Below are 21,957 nucleotides of genomic sequence, written 5' to 3' on the forward strand. Positions count from 1 at the left end.
TACACCGTCTAAGCTTCAATCTGTTTGCTACCTAACAGCTGCATTATACTCCTTTTTGAGAAGTTAAATATTAAAGAAAATGCCTTGAAGTTGTTTACTTCTACTACAACTTACTATAGTGGAGGGGATGCCAGCAGATTCATCTTTTTGCAGAGCTGATTGCTCAGCTTCAGTCTTTTTTTCAGTTTCATCCTTTTCTGTTGCTCGTGTTTCTTTCCTTCCAACTGCCCGTCCTATGTTTGGCTTGGGTCTCTGGAATCGGCTCCTCACTATCTGGGCTGGCTGGAGAGAGGCTGGTTTACTTTCTCCTTGAGAGATGTGGTTGCTGTGGAGCCTGAGAAAAAAAGCAACGTGATATCTGAAATCCTCTGTAATGCAAACATAATACTAGTATTCATAGGTCAGTTACATCTATATCAATAAAGTCTTTCTGTTCTGTTTTTCTCTAACAGTGCAGATGTTAAATTTTAAACAAATACCACAGCACAGTGGTTTTCAGCCAGGGGTCCGGTGCCCCCTGGGAGGGTCGTGAACAGATTTCAGGGGGGCTGCCAAGCAGGGCCAGCATTAGACTTGCTGGGGCCCAAGGCAGAAAGCCGAAGCTCCACTGCATGGGGCTGAACCCAATGGCCCTGAGCACCACCACCCAGGGCTGAAGCTGAAACCTGAGCAATGTAGCTTTGCAGGAGCCACAGTGGCATGGGGCACCAGGCAATTACCTGGCTTGCTATCCCTTAACGCCAGCTCTGTTTTTTATATGCAGAAAAGCAGTTGTTGTGGCACAGGTGGGCTATGGAGTTTTTAATAGCATGTTGGGGGGGCCTCAGAAAGAAAAAGGTTGTGAACCTCTCCCACAGCAAATAGTAATTTGAACAAAAAAACTGCAGTTTCTCCTCACCTCAGCAAAAATTTTGCAGAAGAGCATTAGAGAAACCTCATTACCTCAGTGCATCCATTATAGAATTAAGTTGTCTTAGGCATTAGCTTTGTTTGCAGTGATTTTCAACAGGTCTCGCAGATACAAAAGCAAATTAGTGAGTTTCTGTTATAGCTTAAGGACACTTCAGAAATGGAGGGTGTTCGTAAGTATGAAATATTCATAACTCTGAACAAAACATTGTGGTTGTTCTTTCAAAAGTTTTCAACTGAACATTAACTTAACACAGCTTGAAACTTTACGACGCAGGAAGAAAAATGCTGCTTTTAACCATTTTAATTTAATGAACAGGAGCGGCTAACGGGAGTTTTGCGAGGGAGTTCTCCAGGGGGAGTGTGAACAGGGGCTAGAACTCAACATTCTTTAAAAAACTTAAAAGCCAAAAACACTCCCTTGATATAAACAAAAGGAAACAGCTGCAGGAGTAAAAAGAGAATGCAGGCAGAAGTCCAGCAATAGAGTGGCAGCTACCCAGTTTATTGAACCCAATACAGCATGTAGGATTACCTGCCCTATGGGCAAGTGGCGTATGTTTGCATTTGATGAAAGGTGCTCCTGGTCCTCAGAGACCATGAAGGGGTTTGGAGACCAGAGTGGCTGAACTGGAGGAGCTGAGGGAGACAGAGGTACATAGATGAGACTTTCCGGTAGAACGGTCCCACCCCCCGGTCTGACAGCCTCTGTTCTGTTGAGGAGGATGAAATTCCCAGGGAAGGAGAGCATCTAACTGGAGCAGAGGGAAACAATCCCATAGTTGGGACCCTCCTTCCAGATGATGTTGTGGTATCCTCTCGCAATGAGGATACCCCTCCAGGGGAGGGAACTCCAGCTATTAAAAAGAGACAGGTATTAGTAACGGGCGATTTGATCATTAGAAACATAGATAGCTGGGTTTCTGATGACCGGGAGAACCGCATTGTGAGTTGCCTGACTGGTGCGAAGGTTGCGGATCTCTCGAGACATCTAGAAAGACTTATGTGTAGTGCTAGGGAGGAGCCAGTGGTCATGGTACATGTAGGTACCAATGACATAGGGAAGGACAAGAGAGGTCCTGGAGGCCAAATTTAGACTGCTAGGTAAGAGACTGAAGTCCAGGACCTCCATGGTAGCATTCTCTGAGATGCTCCCAGTTCCACGTGCAGGGCCAGTTAGACAGGCAGAACTGTAGAATCTCAATGCGTGGACGAGACAATGGTGTAGGGAGGAGGGATTTAGATTTATTAGGAACTGGGGAAACTTTTGGGAAAGTGGGAGCCTGTACAGGAAAGATGGGCTCCACCGAAACCAAAATGGAACCAGATTGCTAACACTTAACATTAAAAAGGTCGTAGAGCGGTTTTTAAACTAAGGCCTGGGGGAAAGCCAACAGGTGCAGAGGAGCACGTGGTTCGGACATCCTCTGGAGGAGGATCTATTGATAGAAAAATCTCTATGTCCTAATGAGGACGAGAGGATGGAAAAATGACGACGTACAGGCAGGGTCTGATCAGAAACAATCAGTCAAATAAAGAATCCCATTCAATCACATCATGTAATGGCAGACAGCTAAAAGGAGACAAGTTTTTAAAGTGTGTATATACCAATGCTAGAAGTCTAAATAATAAAACGGTTGAACTAGAGTGCATCATATTAAATGAGGATATTGATATAATAGGCATCACAGAAACTTGGTGGAATGAGGATAATCAATGGGATACAGTAATACCAGGGTAAAAAATATATCGGAAGGACAGAACAGATTGTGCTTGGGGGGCGGGGAGGCAATTATATGTGAAAGAAAGCGTAGAATCAAATGAAGTAAAAATCATAAATGAATCAAATTGTACCACAGAACCTTTATGGATAGGAATTCCATGCTCCAGTAAGAAGAATATAACGGTAGGGATATATTACCGACCACCTAACCACAATGGTGATAGTGACTGTGAAATGCTCAGGGAGATTAGAGAGGCAATTAAAAACTCAATTATAATAATGGGGGATTTCAATTATCGCCATATTGACTGGGTACATGTCACCTCAGGACAGGATGCAGAGATAAAGTTTCTTGACACCTTAAATGACTGCTTCTTGGAGCAGCTGGTCCCGGAACCCACCAGAGGACAGGCAATTCTTGATTTAGTCCTAAGTGAAGCACAGAACTGGTCCAAGAGGTGAATATAGCTGGACCACTTGGTAATAGTGACCATAATATAATGAAATTTAGCATCTCTGTGACAGGAAAAACACCACAGCGGCCCAACACTGTAGCATTTAATTTCAGAAAGGGGAACTACACAAAAACCAGGAGGTTAGTTAAACAGAAATTAAAGGGTATAGTGCTAAAAGTGAAATCTCTGCAAGCAGCGTGGAAACTTTTTAAAGACACCATAATAGAGGCTCAACTTAAATTTATACCACAAATTAAACAATATAGTAAGAGAACCAAAAAAGAGCCACCGTGGCTAACCAACAAAGTAAAAAGCAGAGATAGGCAAAAAGGCATCCTTTAAAAAGTGGAAGTTAAATCCTAGTGAGGAAAATGGAAAGGAGCATAAACACTGGCAAATGAAGTGTAAAAATACAATTAGGAAAGCCAAAAAAGAATTTGAGGAACAGTTAGCCAAAGACCCAAAAAGTAATAGTAAAAAAAAAAAAAAAAAAAAAAGAAGCAGTAAGCGGTAAGCCTGCTAAACAACCAGTGGGGCCACTGGACAATCGAGGTGCTAAAGGAGCACTCAAAGACGTTAAGGCCATTGCAGAGAAACTAAATGAATTCTTTGCATTGGTCTTCACAGCTGAGGATGTGAGGGAGATTCCCAAACCTGAGCCAGTCTTTTTAGGGGATAGATCTGAGGAACTGTCCCAAATTGGGGTATCATTAGAAGAGGTTTTGGAACAAACTGATAAATTAAACAGCAATAAGTCACCAGAACCAGATGGTATTCACCCAAGAGTTCTGAAGGAACCCAAATGTGAAACTGCAAAACTACTAACTGTAGTCTGTAACCTATCATTTAAAATCAACTTCTGTACCAGATGACTGGAGGATAGCTAATGTGATGCCAATTTTTAGAAAGGGCTACAGAGGTGATCCCGGCAATCACAGGCCGGTAAGCCTGACTTCAGTACCGGGCAAACTGATCGAAACTATAGTAAAGAACAAAATTGTCAGACACGTAGATGAGCATAATTTGTTGGGGAAGAGTCAACATAGTTTTAGCAAAGGGAAATCATGCCTCACCAATCTACTAGAATTCTTTGAGGGGGTCAACAAGTATGTGGACCAAGGGGATCCAGTGGATATAGTGTACTTAGATTTTCAGAAAGCCTTTGATGAGGTCCCTCACCAAAGGCTCTTAAGCAAAGTAAGCTGCCACGGGATAAGAGGGAAGGTGCTCTCATGGATTGGTAACTGGTTAGAAGATAGGAAACAAAGGGTAGGAATAAATGGTCCGTTTTCAGAATGGAGAGAAGTAAATAGTGGTGTCCCCCAGGGGTCTGTTCTGGGACCAGTCCTATTCAACATATTCATAAATGATCTGGAAAAAGGGGTAAACAGTGAGGTGGCAAAATTTGCAGAGGATACAAAATTACTAAAGATAGTTAAGACCCAGGAAGACCGCGGAGAGCTACAAAAGGATCTCTCAAAACTGGGTGACTGGGCAACAAAATGGCAGATGAAGTTTAATGTTGATAAATGCAAAGTAATGCACATTGGAAACCATAATCCCAACTATACATATAAAATGATGGGGTCTAAATTAGCTGTTACCACTCAAGAAAGATCTTGTAGTCATTGTGGATAGTTCTCTGGAAACATCCACTCACTGTGCAGTCAAAAAAGCAAACAGAATGCTGGGAATAATTAAGAAAGGGATAGATAATAGGACAGAAAATATCATGTTGCCTCTATATAAATCCATCGTACGCCCACATCTTGAATACTGTGTGCAGATGTGGTCACCCCATCTCAAAAAAGATATATTGGAATTGGAAAAGGTTCAGAAAAGTGCAACAAAAATGATTAAGGGTATGGAGGAGAAATTAATAAGACTGGGACTTTTCAGCTTGGAAAAGAGACAGCTAAGGAGAGATATGATTGAGGTCTATAAAATCATGACTGGTGTAGAGAAAGTAGATAAGAAAATGTTGTTTACTACTTCTCATAACACAAAAACAAGGGGGTCACCAAATGAAATTAATAGGCAGCAAGTTTAAAAAAAATAAATAAAGAAGTATTTCTTCACACAATGCACAGTCAACCTGTGGAACTCCTTGCCAGAGGATATTGTGAAGGCCAAGACCATAACAGGATTTAAAAAAGAACTAGATAAATTCATGGAGGAGAGGTCCATCAATGGCTATTAGCCAGGATGGGCAGGAATGGTGTCCCTAGTCTCTGGTTGGCAGAAGCCGTGAATGAGTGACGGGATGGATCATTTGAGAATTACCTGTTCTGTCCATTCCCTCTGGGGCACGTGGCACTGGCCACTGTCAGAAGACAGGATACTGGGCTAGATGGACCTTTGGTCTGACCAAGTAGGGCCATTCTTACGTTCTTATGGAACAAGCGAAGAAACCATTTCCTTACTTTGTCAAAAAAAATATTTTTTTTTAAAGTAGTTTACGTTTAGCACAGTACTGTACTTTGCTTTTTTTTGGTCTCTGCTGTCTGATCGCATATTTCCAGTTCGAAATGAGGTATGTGGTTGACAAGTCAGTTCATAACTCTGGTGTTCTTAACTCTGAGGTTCTACTGTACATCCAATTTTCATGAAAATGCTGAGGTAAGTCATTCCACTGAAGATATCACATTTACCACCCTGAAATTAATATATACTCATTTTAAGTTTAGGGTAGAAATAATTCAATTAGTAAACAGATCAGCATTTACTATGCAAAAATAAAAAAGTTTGATATAAAGAGGTACTTCCAGCTAATTTTCTTAGCCAGTTGAAAACCTGGAGACTAATTTCATTTTCTAACTCCTCACTATTATTTTCAGGAAACAAAACAAAGGAACAGAGCCGTTACCTGGTAGCAACAGCTGAAGTCTTCTCCTGGTTATCTGCAGGTGGAGGAGACACATTTTGTTCACCACTCTCAGATCCTGAAAGCTTTTTAGGGGACTGAAGGCTTATTGGGGTTGCAAATATTTCCTGAGAGTCTGCAGGGTCGTCTTTTTCTAATGACTGCAAGGATGGCATGACTTCACATTTTGCTGCTTTCTAAAAGAAGTGTTAATAGTGTAAACATCTGAACTAAAACACTCAAATGTTTTATGCTGCACAACTGAAAAAAATATACTTATAATTTAAGCAGAAGGGACAGAGTTCATTAAGATTACTATTAAACATGGTCTAAATTTTTCCAAGGCTGTCCAGTGTCCACAAATGAAGAGCCTCAATTTTTGCCCAATACTGAGACATACAGAAATTTAAATGTCTGTCAGCAAGAACTGGCATGGGGCCCAACACAACAGCTTAATATTAGTGTCCTGTACTTCAGGGAAATGACCCATGTCTGCTTTCAAACTAAACTGGAGATTTCTGTGGATTATTTCTTTGATATTTTATAATAGCACTTTTGTTTCTGAGCTGAGTGGACTTCTGAGCAGAGGGAATGGTGAGAATGAAGACAGACACCTGCTAATGATGGAAAATAACTGACTATTTGAACTATTACTCTGCCACGGTAGGCTTGTTCTTTACGGTACATTTTCATAGAGCACTAAATGGAATTTTTAATTTTTTTAAGCTTTGACAGGTTTCCTGGTTCAACAAGGATAAACTTCTATGTAAAAATTCTGCCAATGTTTTTCCTCAGTTGCACCTACAATAATGCACATAAATACAGCTTTTCAAAGACACCCCCAAAGTTTCAGCTCTAATTAAAAAAATCCAAAACTTACATCTAGGTCAGGAAGCATGCTGCATTTACTGTCACACTGTATCAAACTATTGTCTTTTTCACCGTTGTCCTCTGACACATCTTTATCCACTCCTGGCACTTCTCCTCCTCCAGCTTCCTTTCCTACATTTGATTTTGGCCTCTGAAATTGATTCCTCAATAGATGTGTTGTCTGAACAGCCCCTTTTTCTTCTTGTTGAGAATTGGCGTCTCTGTTAGACCAAAGAAAATATGTAAAGAAGCAATACAGGTGACAACCATATAGCCTAGCTCCCACACATGGTACAGAGCACAACGGCGCAACTGAAACTAACACATGACCCTCTATAAAACAGCTATTCCTCAATATAGTAGCTAAGCATGTAATCCGCAGCTTCCAATTACTTAGGTTGCTGCCAAAGATTAACAGGAATATGAGAAGGAAGCAAGCACATCACAAAACTATAAAATAATGGGTGGGCAAGCAAAGAGATGTCTTGGTAAAAGCAGCAACTTTTGGACAAATGCAGCCCAGAGTCTTATTTTATGAGGAATGTGTCATTCACTACAAGTTTAACCATCTCACAGCATCTAAAACCTCATATAAGATCTAAACCCAATTTTCAAAATGTGGCACCTCAATCTTAAAAGTAAGATCAAATTCCGTATTTTAAAGTTCAAATGAGTACTTAAGAATTCGCAGGTAAGAACTGTTTTGAAGTCTACACCTGCAGGTTCTGGGCATCCTACAAAAATCTTTAAGTTTGAAAATTGGACTCACAATCCAAGATCCTTTTATATAGCATTTACACTTTAAAAAGGGCTATTCAAGGAATTCTTGTAGGGTTTAAAAAGAAATAAAATGTAAAGAAGGGGAACTAGTTATTACCCATCTCGTCTGAAATCCTATTGCTTTCAGATTTACTTTAAAAAATCCAACATTAAAGTGGTCTGTTAGATATGCTCAGTTAAAAATCAGTTTAATTTTTACTTTGATGATGCTAACTAAACATAAGTGTGGAATTTGAAGATTAAGGTGTTCGCTGTGTGGAGACATCCAGTGCTTCTGCATTTTCCCTTTCCTTCACTTAAACTTACCCTGTACCAAAATCTGAAACCTCTTCCAAATCATCCACACATAACTCCTTTTCTTGTTCACAGCTATCAGATCCCAAGGGTTTCTCTTGGGAATGCTGTTTTACATGCACTGAGACCACCGTCTCAGGTCCTGCAGTGGCTTCTTTTTCTGATATCTCAGAGCACAGCAGGATGTCTTCATTACCTGTTGCATCCTAAAAGGAACAACAATTTCACTCATTAAAAAGATTTGAAAAAGCTGTTTTCTGTAGGACGGAAAGTACTGAAAAATAATGTACGTTTTTCAAAAGCAGTTTAACATTTAATATACCCTCAAACAAGCCTCCCCTTACTCAGAGGCACATCAAGTATTATCACTAGGTATTTGTAAAATAAAGAAAACTATTTAAGATTCCAAATCCTTAATATTTGTTTAGAATTAAAATATTACAAATTATCTTTCATGTCTCTGAAAGATAGGCGTTTGGATTCTGTATTTCCCATTTTATAGCCATCATCACAGACAAGGTACGGAATGCAACTCGCAGCACTTTAGATTCTTGGGATGTAATCTACTGCTCCAGTAGAAACACAGAATCTCCAAGTGCTTGAATTCAGATCCTAGCAAGTTTCAGGCCACTTTTAAAAGGCAAGATGGCTACAAGCTACACAGGAATTCTGTGGATTGCACTTTGACCATCACTGCTCTAAGACATCTACTTGGGCCCCATATAATAATACAATGTGCCCATGCAGCTGCAAAGTAGTCTTACAGTGCAGATGAAAGAAACTTACACCTGTGGTGAGGAGTGCACCACTTTTGTTTTCACAATGTATCAAACTCTTCACTGCTTCTCCAACTTCTGTTTTTTCATCTTGTACATCTTTTTTTATTGTTGATGCTTCTTGCCTTCCAGCTGCCCTTCCTACATTTGGTTTTGGCCTCTGCATTCGACCCCTCATTAATGGTGCTGGTTTAAGTACACTCTGTTTGCCACCTTCTTGTAAACAGGATATTTCTTTGGACCTGGAAAGGCACACATTCAAAACAACAATGTCCCAGATTTCTGAAAGCTAAAGGGAGTCTTCAAATCTAATAGCGAATTGGTCTTCAGTTTGTTAACAACCACAGGCATACAGCCACTTTATTTTATTGCAAATTTAATGAAAGTTAGATTAAAGTGACATTTGAACCTACTAAAATTTAATATGAAATGTTCAATTGCAAACATTTTTACAGAATGCATGGATAAACTCAATCCTCTGCCCTGCCATTATGAGTTACATATTTTTAGCCAGCAATAAGCCTTCTTATATCCTTACTCCAAGCACATGATTACATTAGTATAATAAGATTGATGGATAGTTTTACAGAGAGCATAAAGTTTGAAAAAGCAACTGAAGTATATAATTATAATCACTATATACCCTACACAGATTTTCACTTCTCCGACCAAAAGTTTGAATATTTCTTGTTGCTACAAATTTATTTATTTACCTTCCCATCTCTTCAAATCTCCATATCCCTTATTGAGTCTTAAGAATTTGTCTCATTTTTTCCACTACTTTACACCCTTCTTACAACATACACCACCATACATGAGACACATTACACACATCATGATTCTGGCTAAGGAAGAAAAGTGCAAGAAACTATAAAAACCCAACAGAATAACCTGTCCACGCTACAGGAAATTTCTTCCCAGCCCTAGACAGTTTGCAGTTAGCTTGTGCTTGAAACATGAGGAGTTATCCGAGATAATATGTTACTTTAACTGTGAATTTTCTTACCCTTGTAAATGTCAAATCCTGTTATGTTCTGTCATATAAAAATATAAGAAATTCATTATTGTAGCTTGCTTTACACTTAGCAATTCAATTTATTTTCTTTGAAGGGACTAGCTTTTCCTTTAACTGTTTGGCATTTATCTTACCTGCACCTTGTAAATAGTCCAAGAAAATTCATCTGAATAGCAGTGACACAATCTGCTCCACTTATTAAAATGCAAGTTGGAAAAGACTGCCAAAAATATAACTTAAGAGAAAAAGCTTTTATATTCACCATTCTATGCAACACCATCAGAAAGGAGAAGGCAGGGAAAGAGCTGAAAATAGAAGGATACGTCTCCCTGCTCTGTACATACTTACTGAGGTTCAGTCTCTGAGACCCTCCCATCTTTTTTTGTAGTTTCCCCTCTGGTACCGTCAGGTGTGTTACCTGGGTCAGTACTCTGCTGAAGAGTAGAAAATTAAAATGAAGAAATTTAAATTTTCATAGCTATATAAAAGATATAATAAACAGTCTTGTTACAACTGATAACAGCTGAGCCTAAAATATACCAGGTTTGTAGGTTAAGGTGTGGATATGTCCTACACAGCAGAGGACCTTAGAGATGTCTTTATATCAGTCACAGAAGACATCTTGAGACCACTGCACTGTGAAATCTAATGGGAATTATGTCCAACAGGCCAACACCTACCCTTTTAGATGGTATGCTCTTTGGGGCAGGGACCATCACTTACTGTAAGTTTGTACAGTGCCTAGCACAATCAAGATCGCAACCTAATTGTGGCCTCTAGGCTCTACCACAATGTAAGTGATAAATATAGAACAAAAATCCATTACACTGATTGTTGACTGAGACTTCTGGTTACACTCAGCAACAAAAAGACAAAAACAACAACATGATTAGGTATAGAGGCTTATTTTTCTAGCCACTTGACAAAATACAAAGGTTTATCATTTCCAGTTAATTTTGTTCTACTAAATACCTTTTCAATTGCTCCCTCGGGCTCTTGAGGAGTTTTCTCCTTTCCTTCACCTTGTAGAGGTGCTTCTCTCTTCCCAGATGCTCCTACCACATTAGGTTTAAATCGCTGCCGACGGCCTCTCATTGCTGCTTTTTCAGTAACAGCTTTTTCAGTTTCTCTACACAAGAAAAAAAATATGGCATTCAGAATCGGCATTTGCACCATTCGAGCCTATTAATGTCATCTAAGAAATAAGAAAGATGATTTTCAATGGCCTGCACAATTTTCTTTATTAAAAAAAGGACCTTAAATACAGTGTTGCCTTTGGGGTATTATTGTTTTTTTTACATCTGTTTGTACATTTCTTTGATGTGCAGAAGCTGCTTTGATCTGAAACACTACAGAAAATCCTATGATCCACTCGTTGAAATATGTATAGTCAGTCTTTTGGCAACTTCCACTAGCATTAAGTCTTCCAAATTCTGTAACAGAGTTATGTGGCTTACTCTCTATAGTTCCTGCTCCAATCTTCAGAAGCTAGGCATCAAGCTGTGGAATGTGAGGAAGTCCTAAGTATATACCTTTATGAAAGTCTATTTTATCCCTGTGTAGTTTCAACTACTCCTCCCTGGACATCTCATCACTTAATTTTCCCTGCCTCTAGTAAGGTTCAAATCATCATTAATAAAACTTCTGAATTAAAAAGAATGGTTTGGTATTGTGTGAAGTTTGGCTCTCTTCAGCCTCCCAGGAGAGGAGTGCAACACTTTCATGGTATTGCCATTCCATATTGTCCGGGGAAATCTAGAAGCCAAGTTCATGATTCACACTTGCCTCCTCAGTTCGCACTTCCACCATAGTTCATCAGACCACCCTATGGAAGGACTACAACAGATCACTGTATGCAATAAACTAGAAGATACTGCAGTAAACAGTTAAGAGTTAAAGCAAAGATGATATGATAAACTGATCTCTGCATACTCACTGGGATTTAGTCTCTAAGGCTTTGATCTCTCTTCCTATGGTTTCATCTCTGGTGATTTCAGCTGTGTTACCTTCACCAGCTTCCATGGTATACTGAATTAAAATAAAAAAAAAATAATTTTTTTATATAAAGGACAGAGCTGAGAGCGAGCGAGCATTTGCGTCAAATTTGATTTGCAAAGTCAGTGGTCAGATGGGGTATAATGCAGCTACATTCCCACTGTATACCCCAAAAGTATCCTGCTTCAGTAACAGAAACCAAAGCACCAACTAAACAGGTCAGATCCTGGCCAGCATGGACTTTCAAGTGATCTCAGAGATCTTAACCATGATCAAGAAGCTTTGATCATTGCCCCAACCCTAAAAGTCCTTCAACTAAATGTTGAAGGACTCATCTGCTGAATGTTCTATTCTCCAGTCCTTAGCCTCCAAACATAAATGGACATAATCTGCCTCCAGGAGACACATCAACTCTCTATCTGCCAGCTGCCTTAACACCACAGGTTATGACCTTGTGAGTTACCCTTTGCATAGCAAATGTGGCACACTACCTATGTTAGAGCGGATCTTGCTGGCATGGAACCACTCCAATCCAATCCAGACCTCTGATGTTGTAAGAGTCATTTCATAATGGCAAAAGGGTACATATACCCTAACCAACCCTGCCCTACCCCAAATATTATTCCTAAGCTCCCACAGCCTGATAGGTTTTAAAAGCCATCACACTACCTGGAGATACAGAGAGTCAGATCAAAATGGAGTAGACCTTTTGGACTGGGTTTCATTCTATGGTCTTCACCTCATCCATAATCCAAGCAGAGTACTTTTCGTTCTCCCAGATGGAAGCAAGACTACTCCTCTGACCTCACCTGGACCACCAGCAGAGGCCATCATCTACTTCAAGCTACATGCAGCAAAATGAAAAACTTCCCACATAGTCAACCTTGTCTGATTTTTACCAAAGTTGGAGTAACTATACCTATTGTGAGCATCAATATTAACCCTTGCTGAAACTATCAGAAAGCAAACGGGCCCAGCTTCATACAATTCACAAAGCTTGTATCCCACACAACATCTCTACTGAAGCAGCTTACATGCAGTTCACAAAAAAAAAAAAAAATTTTACAAAGCTGCCACCAAGTCAATTCCAAAAGGTTGTTATAAGTAAGGCCCTACTTGAATTGCAGGATGATCTTCAAACAACTGCAGCTGAGCTGCATGGAAAATCATAGAAGAAAAATAATAATGGACCTTTATTAATAGCGGTAATCTAGAAAAAGCAAGAGTAGACCTATTTGTTTAAAAAAATTGCTGGAACAACATAACACAAGTATTATGTTATGCCTTCTATTTTTTTTTTTTTTTTGATAACCAGACATTTTGCTGCAACTATATTATGTTCATTTAAAAAAAAAAAAAAAGGAACTGGTGCAATATAAAATTCAGAAGACAGTCTTAACACAACTGCTATAGAAATCAAATAGTCACTTTAGTCTTTTACGGTCATTGAATGTTAGTACTGCACTAACTGCATACTTAAAATGTATGCAAAATTATGGACTGTGCAAAGTAAGCGAATCAAAATAAAAATTGTGGTGGAGGCCTAATATTGCGGGATCTGTAATTTCAGCAATATTGTGAATGAAGTAGGGCCTAAGTTAAGACCTATATTCCCTGCCTAGATGAGGAGTGTGCAGAACTCCTCAAGCAATGTGAAGACAGTGGCAATCCAGACATCACCATGCATCTTTTAGACAGCTTGAACACTTCTAGAAGAGCAAGATGGAAGCAATCTACCATGGAACTAAACATATCAAGAGACAACAGCAAAGCCTGGGCACTAATCAGAAAACCTGGTGCTGCTCAGAAGCCTCCAGCACAATGCCATTGTTCAGTCTCTCCAAATAGTATCATTACCCTCCTGATAAATTCCACAAAAGTGGATGAAGGACAAAAAATTTTGAAGGAGAGATAAAGAACAAATGGTGCAATACAAAGAGTATATACCTGATACTGAAAAGACTTGCAGCCTTTCACCACAGATGAAATAGAATTGGCAATCAAAACTCTGAAAACACGTAAAGCCTGAGGGCTTGATAACCTCTCCCCCAAATTCCTGAAGAACAAGGGAAAACTAGCATACATCTTAGCATGTATGATCTTGATGTGAATGGATATATCAGTTGTGGCGAAATGCTTGAAATCGTGCAGGCAATCTACAAAATGGTGTCATCTGTAATGAAAATGCCAGAAGGGAAAACTAGCAGACAATGGCTACCCATGTTTCTAACCAGAGTCATCAACAATAATTAAATACCCAAGATCTAGAAGAGAGCAAAAGTAATAGCCCTGCCAAAACCTGAGAAAGCACACTAGGTTGCAAAAATTACAACTGCCCCATCACTTTGCTAAGTTGCATGTACAAATTACTTGAAAAGCCTTCCCAATCACTGCATTTTATCTTTGCACTAATCTGTCTGGCAGTAAAGAACCAGGATTTCAGTCACACAGAAGTCCCTAATGCTAACATGAAAGATATGGCTCACTACTGTAAAAGATGGAGACTTAAACGTATTACCAAAAAGACAGCATCCAGTTGCTTCCCTCTATACCACACAAAGGCCACCAAACAGCTCAATATCTTCCTGAATGGACACACACTGGCTTTGGGTCATTGTCCAGCCTATCTGGGTGTCACACTGGACCACCCCTTGATTTCCAAGAAATGCCTTACTAAGATGTTGCTGAAAATAAAAACAGCCAACAACCATATCAGCAGATTAGCTGGTTCTAATGTATAAACACAAAAGCTGGGCTTGCCTTGTGCTATTTTGTAGCAGAGTATTACTCTCCAGTGCGGCTAAGCTCTTTTCATACATGACTAACAGACACTCAGCTACATGAAACCATGCATATAATAAGTACCATTAACTAACTAACCTGGCCTGGCTGCCTGTTTTGCCCAATATCAACCCTCCTGACATCAGGTGACAAGTCACCTTGCAGAATCTGATCCTTAAGGTGCAAGGCATGTCACATCTACCCCTATTTAAAGATGTGTTTACTCTACCGAGCCATCATCTCAGTTCAAGTCACCGCTTTGGGACAATTCCCCTAAGGAACCTCAATTTCACCTTCAGGTGCCAAGAACAAGCTTCAAATGTAGCCAATGCCTATCTTGTGAGAGATCCACTAAGTCCATCCCCTGGTTTTGACATTCCATGCCCTCTTTGGATAAAGCTCAACTGCTTCAGATGTGAAGTAATCAGATATGCTGCTAATCACTAAAACCAACACGCATGACTTGATCATCTATGTATAAGCAGTTGCTATATAAAAGTGGTCAGATGTGTCACAGAACAGGTCACCAAGGTTTAGCAGATCAACTTTTACATGTGGGTATAACACAAGATTGTTAGCATTTGCAATTAACATTGCTGCTCCCCACCATTTTTTCAGCCCCTTCTGTAGGCTCTGGAGGAGAAATCTTGACCTCAGATTTTTCTTGGACTGCTGCTTCTGTCTTTCCAGATGCCCTTGCTAAATTGGGTTTAGGTCTCTGCAGGCGTCCTCTCACTGATGGCTTTCCAGCAGCAGCTTTTTCAGTTTCCCTTAAGATACAAAAACAATAGCTTATAATATTCACAGCAAAGAAATCCAGGTCTTTAGATGATCAAATATATCCTCCAAAAACAAGTTACCTACATATTCCATACAATAAAATAGTAACTGACAGAAATCATTACTATGTTCTATGCCATTTGTGGGTATGCTTTATTTCTTGAAAGTACAGAATCTTTTGTAAGTGTGTAAGGACACTTCATAAATTTACTGGTTTTCAGCACTGCATGGGGCCACACCCTCAAAGAGAATATTAGAGAAGTAACAGTTGCAGGGTGGATAAAAAAAAGATTTTTTTTGAAAAATATAAAATTCTTTTTATGGTTATTTGAATTATAATAAGTTTTCTTTTTTAAAAATAAACCTGTTTAAAATGAAATCTGAATTTAACACAAAATATGTTAAGGCCTAAATTGATAATCTCTTAAAATATTTAAGTAAAAAATATGCTGAATCCATGAACCTCTATTAAAAACTTGGAATTAAAAGCTGTTTTCCTATATAAAGAAGGAATCAGGTGGAAAACATTTAACTTTTGAGGTCAAGCTTTATAAATATACCACAATAGCTCAGCCTAAGTAATTCAGGAGACTCTCTCATTTTCAAGAGAGATTTAGACAAGACTAGATCCAGTTACTTTCACTTAGGCATATTTGAAAATTTGAAAATTAAACTTCAATAATCAGTTTGACTGACTACAGTTAATTCCTCTGTTCCTTTAATAAATAATTTAGCTGTAAATTTGAAACAGGTTTTGGATACATAAACTTATCTTATCAAAACATTTAAGGTTGCTTTGTTTAATAAAAAAATAAGTTTTGTACACTGTGGTGTGTTTGATTAAATTCTATTTACAATCCCAATGCAGCTTGACAAAAAAAATGAATAAAAAATTAATTATCTAGTAAATAAGCAATATATCATTCATCGTTTTCTAACATACCAAAAATGTATCATAAGAATCTGAAAATATTAAGCTATAAAATTGCATAAATAAATGTATGTAGTATTGTAAATGTATGTAGTTATTGTGTACTCCTAGGTAGCAAAAAGATGCACCAAATCTAGCGTATAAGATCTATTTAGTTGTAAATCAACATGTTTTAACACTTATATCAACCAATAAGAATGCACCTTTCTTTAGAAAAATAACTGAAGTACAAATGGCAAAGTCGGTTAAAAATTATTGAAATCAAGGGCTTTCCACTTGGTGATTTAAATCACTGATTTAAATCAATCCACCCTGACAAACTATAACATCTTCTCCTGATATCAGGTATAGGGATATGTCCTTCCCAAAGGTCTCACACTGAAGTAAATGGGAAAAAAGAATCATTGGATTTCAATAGCAGCTTGATCGGGGCTCAAATGGATTTCTCTCTAGTTCCTCTCAAGACTGGAGACAAGTTACTCCTCTTGTCAGTGCCTGAATTGGGAAAATACAGTGTTTAAATGCCCTTCTCCACCCTAATTATCCTCTTGGTCTCTTGTTCCAAGGCTGTAAGTCAGCCCCTCTTCCTCTAACAGCTCTCTTCAGACAAGTCGGATGCCAATCTCTTGCTCCCTCCTGAGCTACAATGGTATTTTCCTTCAGGTCATACGGGTGAACACATCCATCCTGTGGAAGCTGATTACATCTAAAAGTGGGTAAACAAATCTGATAGGCCTTACTAAAGGGTCTAAAAATGCTCTCGTTTTGCAGTTTGATACAAATAGTACAACATGAAATATTAACTATATTTTAAAATCCAAGTATCACTCAATTTTTTAATAGTATATATGATAAAGCAAGGTGTGGCCTAAGGATCAAAAGATACCTCGCAATAACCTCCAAAGAAACGCATTTCAAGAAACACAGAAAGCAGCCACAGGGAGAAGAGGGAAATAGGGAGCATCCAGTACATTTTCTTCCCCTCCTTTGAAAAGCTCTTAACATCTGCCTACTGTGCCTTCTCTGTATATTTAATTCTTTATTTCATGTTGTATTCCTTTGCTTTCTCTATATTTTCCTCCATGTTCTTTTTCCTGCATTCATTCTCCATTCTCCTCCCTCCCCTAGAAAGAAACCCACCTCTCTCCGTTCCACTCAGGAATCAGAATCTTATATGCCACCCTGGCCTATGGATTTTTCTTGGCTAGGGCTGCTGAAGGCAGATAATGGAGAAACACAACCACAGATCCTCTTTGGCACATGCTACCTCAGACTCCTGGAGCAGAAGCTCATCAGATTACATGTATGCAGGGGCAGGCCAAGTAAGGCTAAAACAGCCACTAACATGGGACTGAGCTGCCTTTAAAAAGGCGGTAGTCCTAGGTTGGAGACAGCAGAAGGTAGTTAATATGCTGTAGTATGGCATAATGATCAGAAGATCTGAATAGTACACTACTACATACTAGATTAATTCAATCCCCACCCCTTACTCATTCAGAGCTATTATCTTGACCATGAACCCCCAAGATCTTGGTATACTAATTTGCACAGGCTGTAACTCGCATTAAAACCAACATAACCTGCCTGTCCCTATGCAACATTTTGAAGTTTTCTATAAGCGTCATTCTTTGACCACAGAAACTTAGTTCTATTTGAAGTATTTTTAAAATAAAGAGGAGCAAAAGACCACCTGTTGTGCCGTGTGAACAGATTTTATAACACACATACCTACCCCACCCCGAAATTGAGAAATATAGGTTTAACTCTCAGCGGACTACTATTGCTAGGCAGAATAACTACTCACATTGTTTCAGATTTAGAATCATGGCTTTTTCCTGCTGTACTCTCCTTTTCAGCTGGTTTATATAAATCACATACTTCATTGTTCTATGTGGAAACAAAGTAATATTTAGAACTCCTGATTCCTGCAATACTGAAGAAACTCTTGCTACAAGACAGTTAAACATTGGTGCAAATGAAAGTGAAAACAAGGCTCCTCTTTCATCTTTCAGTTAAATTGAGTGAGTGAGATTCTAGTACCAATTTTAACTATTGTTGGCTGTAGGCCTTAAATAATCTTTCCACCAGAGATCACTAGGCATTATTGCAAAAAGCAAGAATGATAAAGGCAATTATTCTTGATCAACGGGTATAGTAAAATATAAAATCTACCTATTATATACGAACAAAAGCATTTCTGCTACATAAAACTATTTTTCCTCGTTTTAATCTACAGTTGTTTCATCACATAAATATCCTCAAAGTATTTCCTGTACTGACTGGTTTGGCATTTTCAGATTGCAACGGAGATTTAGTATGCATCAAATTAAATTCATTTAACCGCAGCACACGTAATCTACAATGTAAAAACATTAGTGATAGTAACATAATCATTCTGATTATGATGACTTGAGACTCCAGGCTTTTCTTAAGGCTGTCCCTCCTGTTACAATAGCAATATATTGTCATAGCTAGTTGGCCTGAAAACACGTCTGCGTAGTTCTGGTTTGTAGGCAGGACTGAGGCACATTACAGGGTCCAGGCTACTCTGTACACTTCAATTCTTCTGAGGCAGTTGAGTGTTGTATTTCTACAACACTTCCCACTCAAGGGATTCAAGGTGCTTCACAAAGATTAGAATTAGCCAACCTCCCAGTAAAAATGGGGTTTGTTTGCTTATTTTTTAAATATAAAACTAATTAAATTGACGAAACTGGTGAAATTGACAGTCAAGAGTTTAAGCGACTCGCCCAAAGTAGCATAGGAAGTATCTCCGACCCCTCCCACGCTTCAGCCACAAGACAATCCTTTGTCTTAGAAAGATCAAAAAAATTAAAAGAATCCTTCAGACAAGCATTACTAGTTACGCTAGCAAGCACATGGTACCAAGTCCCTGCAGAAGTGGGCTCCAAGACAATGGAAGACACTGAATTTTACTAGTGGAATTTTCTCCTTCATAGTCTTTGTTTTGGAAAGCTAATGAAGAGTTTAAACAGCAACTTTAAATTTTTGCACTATGAGATGAACCCAATCCAAACATTATACTCCTTGAATCAGTTTGGCCTACTAAAATAAAACCAATAAAAGTCATTTATCCCACCTAGTGGCAACTTATTTAACTTCTAGTGATATTTCCAGGTTTAATGACTGTGTGCTGAGCTGTATATGAGTATGTTACGAGATATTTATCGAAGAAATCTTTATTTTATGTGAATGCTACTATGTGAGAAGGATTACCGGAGTCCAAAAGAATCCATAAAAACAAAGATACCTTTGCTTCACTGGTTTCTTCACCATTTCCTTTTTTATTTCTGGTACCCGAAGCTTGAGATTCTGAAGGTTGCCAATCCTGTGACCCAGAGATGATATCTGAGGTTTCTGGTTCAGAAGATTCAGTTTCTATTAATCCAGCACTAGTATCTTGAAAGCTGTAAATAAGGCATTCAGAGAAAATGTAACATCAGTACTTTTCACACACAAGTTAATCAGGGCTGCAGGATCAAATTGCACTATGGAGTTATTAAATATACAGTGTTACCACTGTGCACTTGCCCAACCGGACAATCTGCAGAAATTTTAAGAGTTCTATTGAACCTGCCAAATCTTATGACTGCCAACTTCATTCCCTTCGTTTAAATAAAAGTTCTTGCAACCAAATACAGACACTCTGAAAAGTTTTGGTTTATCTTAATAAAATGCCTTTTAAGCACTGCAGATGAAGAATTATTTTAAAAGCAAAAAAGCTTTTGAATATTCTGAATTGGCTACAGGAACTCTTTCATTTTACGGAGAAAATCTAATATGGAAGGGAGAATATCAAGAAGAGCTTCATTAACACAATGAAATTGTACTTCAACCCAGAGAATATTAGAAGTGTTATAGTTCTTCCATAAATATCTCATCATTTACACAAAAATTATTGATGTTCTGTAACAGGGATAAGAAAATCTCCTTAGTAAACGTGGATTTAAGTAACACAAAGTGAAGTGTCATGTACTGTAAAAAAGTTTCTCAAAGTTCATGACCAAAAACAATTGCATCTTGACAGAAAACCTGGTTCTGTTTCAACTCGGCATGAAATTAAGTATAGTTTTGTTTCCCCACAAGTGTTACAGAAGATACATTTTATAGTAAAAAGTGTACAGAACCCCCCACCCCATCCCTGCCAGAAAGTACACTAATAATGTTACTAAGCTCTGCTTTTGTGGTACCATCATATTTTCCTTAAAGCTTTACGAAAGGGTTTGGAATAAGTCTCTGGTCTTGATGTTCATCCCAAAAATGAGAAAAATTTTGGATTTAAAGAATCAAAAAAATGGAGGTTTAGCATTAATTTTTGGGGTGCGGGGAGAGAAAACCTGGATTTGTGCTGGAAATGGCCCACCTTGATTATCATACACATTGTAAGGAGAGTGATCACTTTAGATAAGCTATTACCAGCAGGAGAGTGGGTTTGTGGGGGGAGAAAACCTTTTGAAGTGATAAACACCCATTTTTTCATGGTCTGTGTGTATAAAAACATCCTCACTGCATTTTCCACTTTTATGCATCAGATGAAGTGAGTTGTAGCTCACGAAAGCTTATGCTCAAATAAATTGGTTAGTCTCTAAGGTGCCACAAGTACTCCTTTTCTTTTTGCGAATACAGACTAACACAGCTGCTACTCTGAAACCTGTCATTAAATTAAGACAAGGCTTTCAGGGTAAGGATCATGTTGCAGGTATAAAATTAAAGCAAGTGAGTCCACTACCCTTGAGAGCAAAGCTTGACCACACATGGAAACCGAAGACCCTGCCCATCTTCACTAATGAATGTGATGGTAAAAATGAAAAAACAAAAAAACAAAAAAAAAACAACTAATTTTAAAAATCAAACCATTTCTTGCTGTGTTTGAGTCCATATGTAGCAAAAATTACCTGGCTAAATTGAGATCACTTTCTTCGGTTTTATCATTCAGTTGTAAACAGGAATGTGATTCTTGCTCCATCAGGACAGGAGTCTCAGCCGCATTTTCTTGATTAAGAACATCCAGTTCCTCCCCACTTTCAGTATGATCATCACTGTTTGTACCAGACACTGCATTTTTTTCTGTTAACAAATTGTTAGGTGTTTAATATGTATTTCCAGAAAATGTCTGGAAACATTAGGTACAGATTCCAAAACATCCACAAGAGAAAACACCAACACTCATAACAAAAATTGGGCTTCAATTTTAGAAGTTATTTTGGGGACCAATTTGAGACACCTGAGAAGGACCTGAATTTCAGAAAAATCTGGCATTTAAAGTGTTTCTGACTGGGCACCTCAAAAATTAAAGCAACCAAAAAAAAAAAAAATCACTTCACTTTGAAAGTTCAGACTTATGGGTATAGATAGCTGAAGTTTGAAACTTTGGGCTACATTCAGATTCGTTGCTACAGTCAGGAAAAAGAACATCACTTTTTTCTAAGTGGAGCAAAATTTGGAGTCTACAAAGAAAACAATATTGCGTATGGAGATGGTGTTTCTAAATAATGGTTGTGTCATTGAACAGATGTCAATTGTCAATTACCATTACTGAAAATGATGCAACCTTTTATGAAAGTCATTACAAGTTGTAGGCTTATAGAATTTTTAAGATTATACTGTAATTTATAGTAAACTGAAAAGAAATTGAGGTTCAAATGTTAAACATTTTCTTTACCTCTATTAATCAACATTCAAAGAGGTTTAAAAATCTAGGTTATTTCATTTACTGGTTTGCACCCCATTCAGTTTGGAGCTTCTACACAGTTTCACCATCCAT

General features: G+C 38.3%; 1 protein-coding gene across 3 annotated transcripts in view; it reads right to left on the reverse strand.

Annotated features, from left to right (window-relative positions):
• The window catches only part of BDP1 (BDP1 general transcription factor IIIB subunit), a 71,528-nt gene that overhangs the window by 35,174 nt on the left and 14,397 nt on the right, over positions 1 to 21,957 (reverse strand). For all 3 annotated transcript variants that reach the window (XR_007356646.2, XM_048849924.2, XM_048849927.2), the window contains exons 11-22: positions 21,089 to 21,260; positions 19,444 to 19,600; positions 17,977 to 18,059; positions 15,069 to 15,231; positions 11,622 to 11,713; positions 10,658 to 10,814; positions 10,034 to 10,119; positions 8,681 to 8,912; positions 7,907 to 8,100; positions 6,831 to 7,041; positions 5,954 to 6,147; positions 115 to 334 (exon numbers count right to left, since the gene is read on the reverse strand). Coding sequence is in view for 2 of the 3 variants with exons in the window: in XM_048849924.2 (XP_048705881.2) it covers positions 115 to 334; positions 5,954 to 6,147; positions 6,831 to 7,041; positions 7,907 to 8,100; positions 8,681 to 8,912; positions 10,034 to 10,119; positions 10,658 to 10,814; positions 11,622 to 11,713; positions 15,069 to 15,231; positions 17,977 to 18,059; positions 19,444 to 19,600; positions 21,089 to 21,260 (1,961 nt within the window). In the remaining variant the exon portion in view is untranslated. The remainder of the gene's footprint in view (positions 1 to 114; positions 335 to 5,953; positions 6,148 to 6,830; positions 7,042 to 7,906; positions 8,101 to 8,680; positions 8,913 to 10,033; positions 10,120 to 10,657; positions 10,815 to 11,621; positions 11,714 to 15,068; positions 15,232 to 17,976; positions 18,060 to 19,443; positions 19,601 to 21,088; positions 21,261 to 21,957) is intronic.

This window comes from Caretta caretta, chromosome 5 (assembly GCF_965140235.1).
Source record: "Caretta caretta isolate rCarCar2 chromosome 5, rCarCar1.hap1, whole genome shotgun sequence".
Lineage (NCBI taxonomy): Eukaryota > Metazoa > Chordata > Testudines > Cheloniidae > Caretta > Caretta caretta.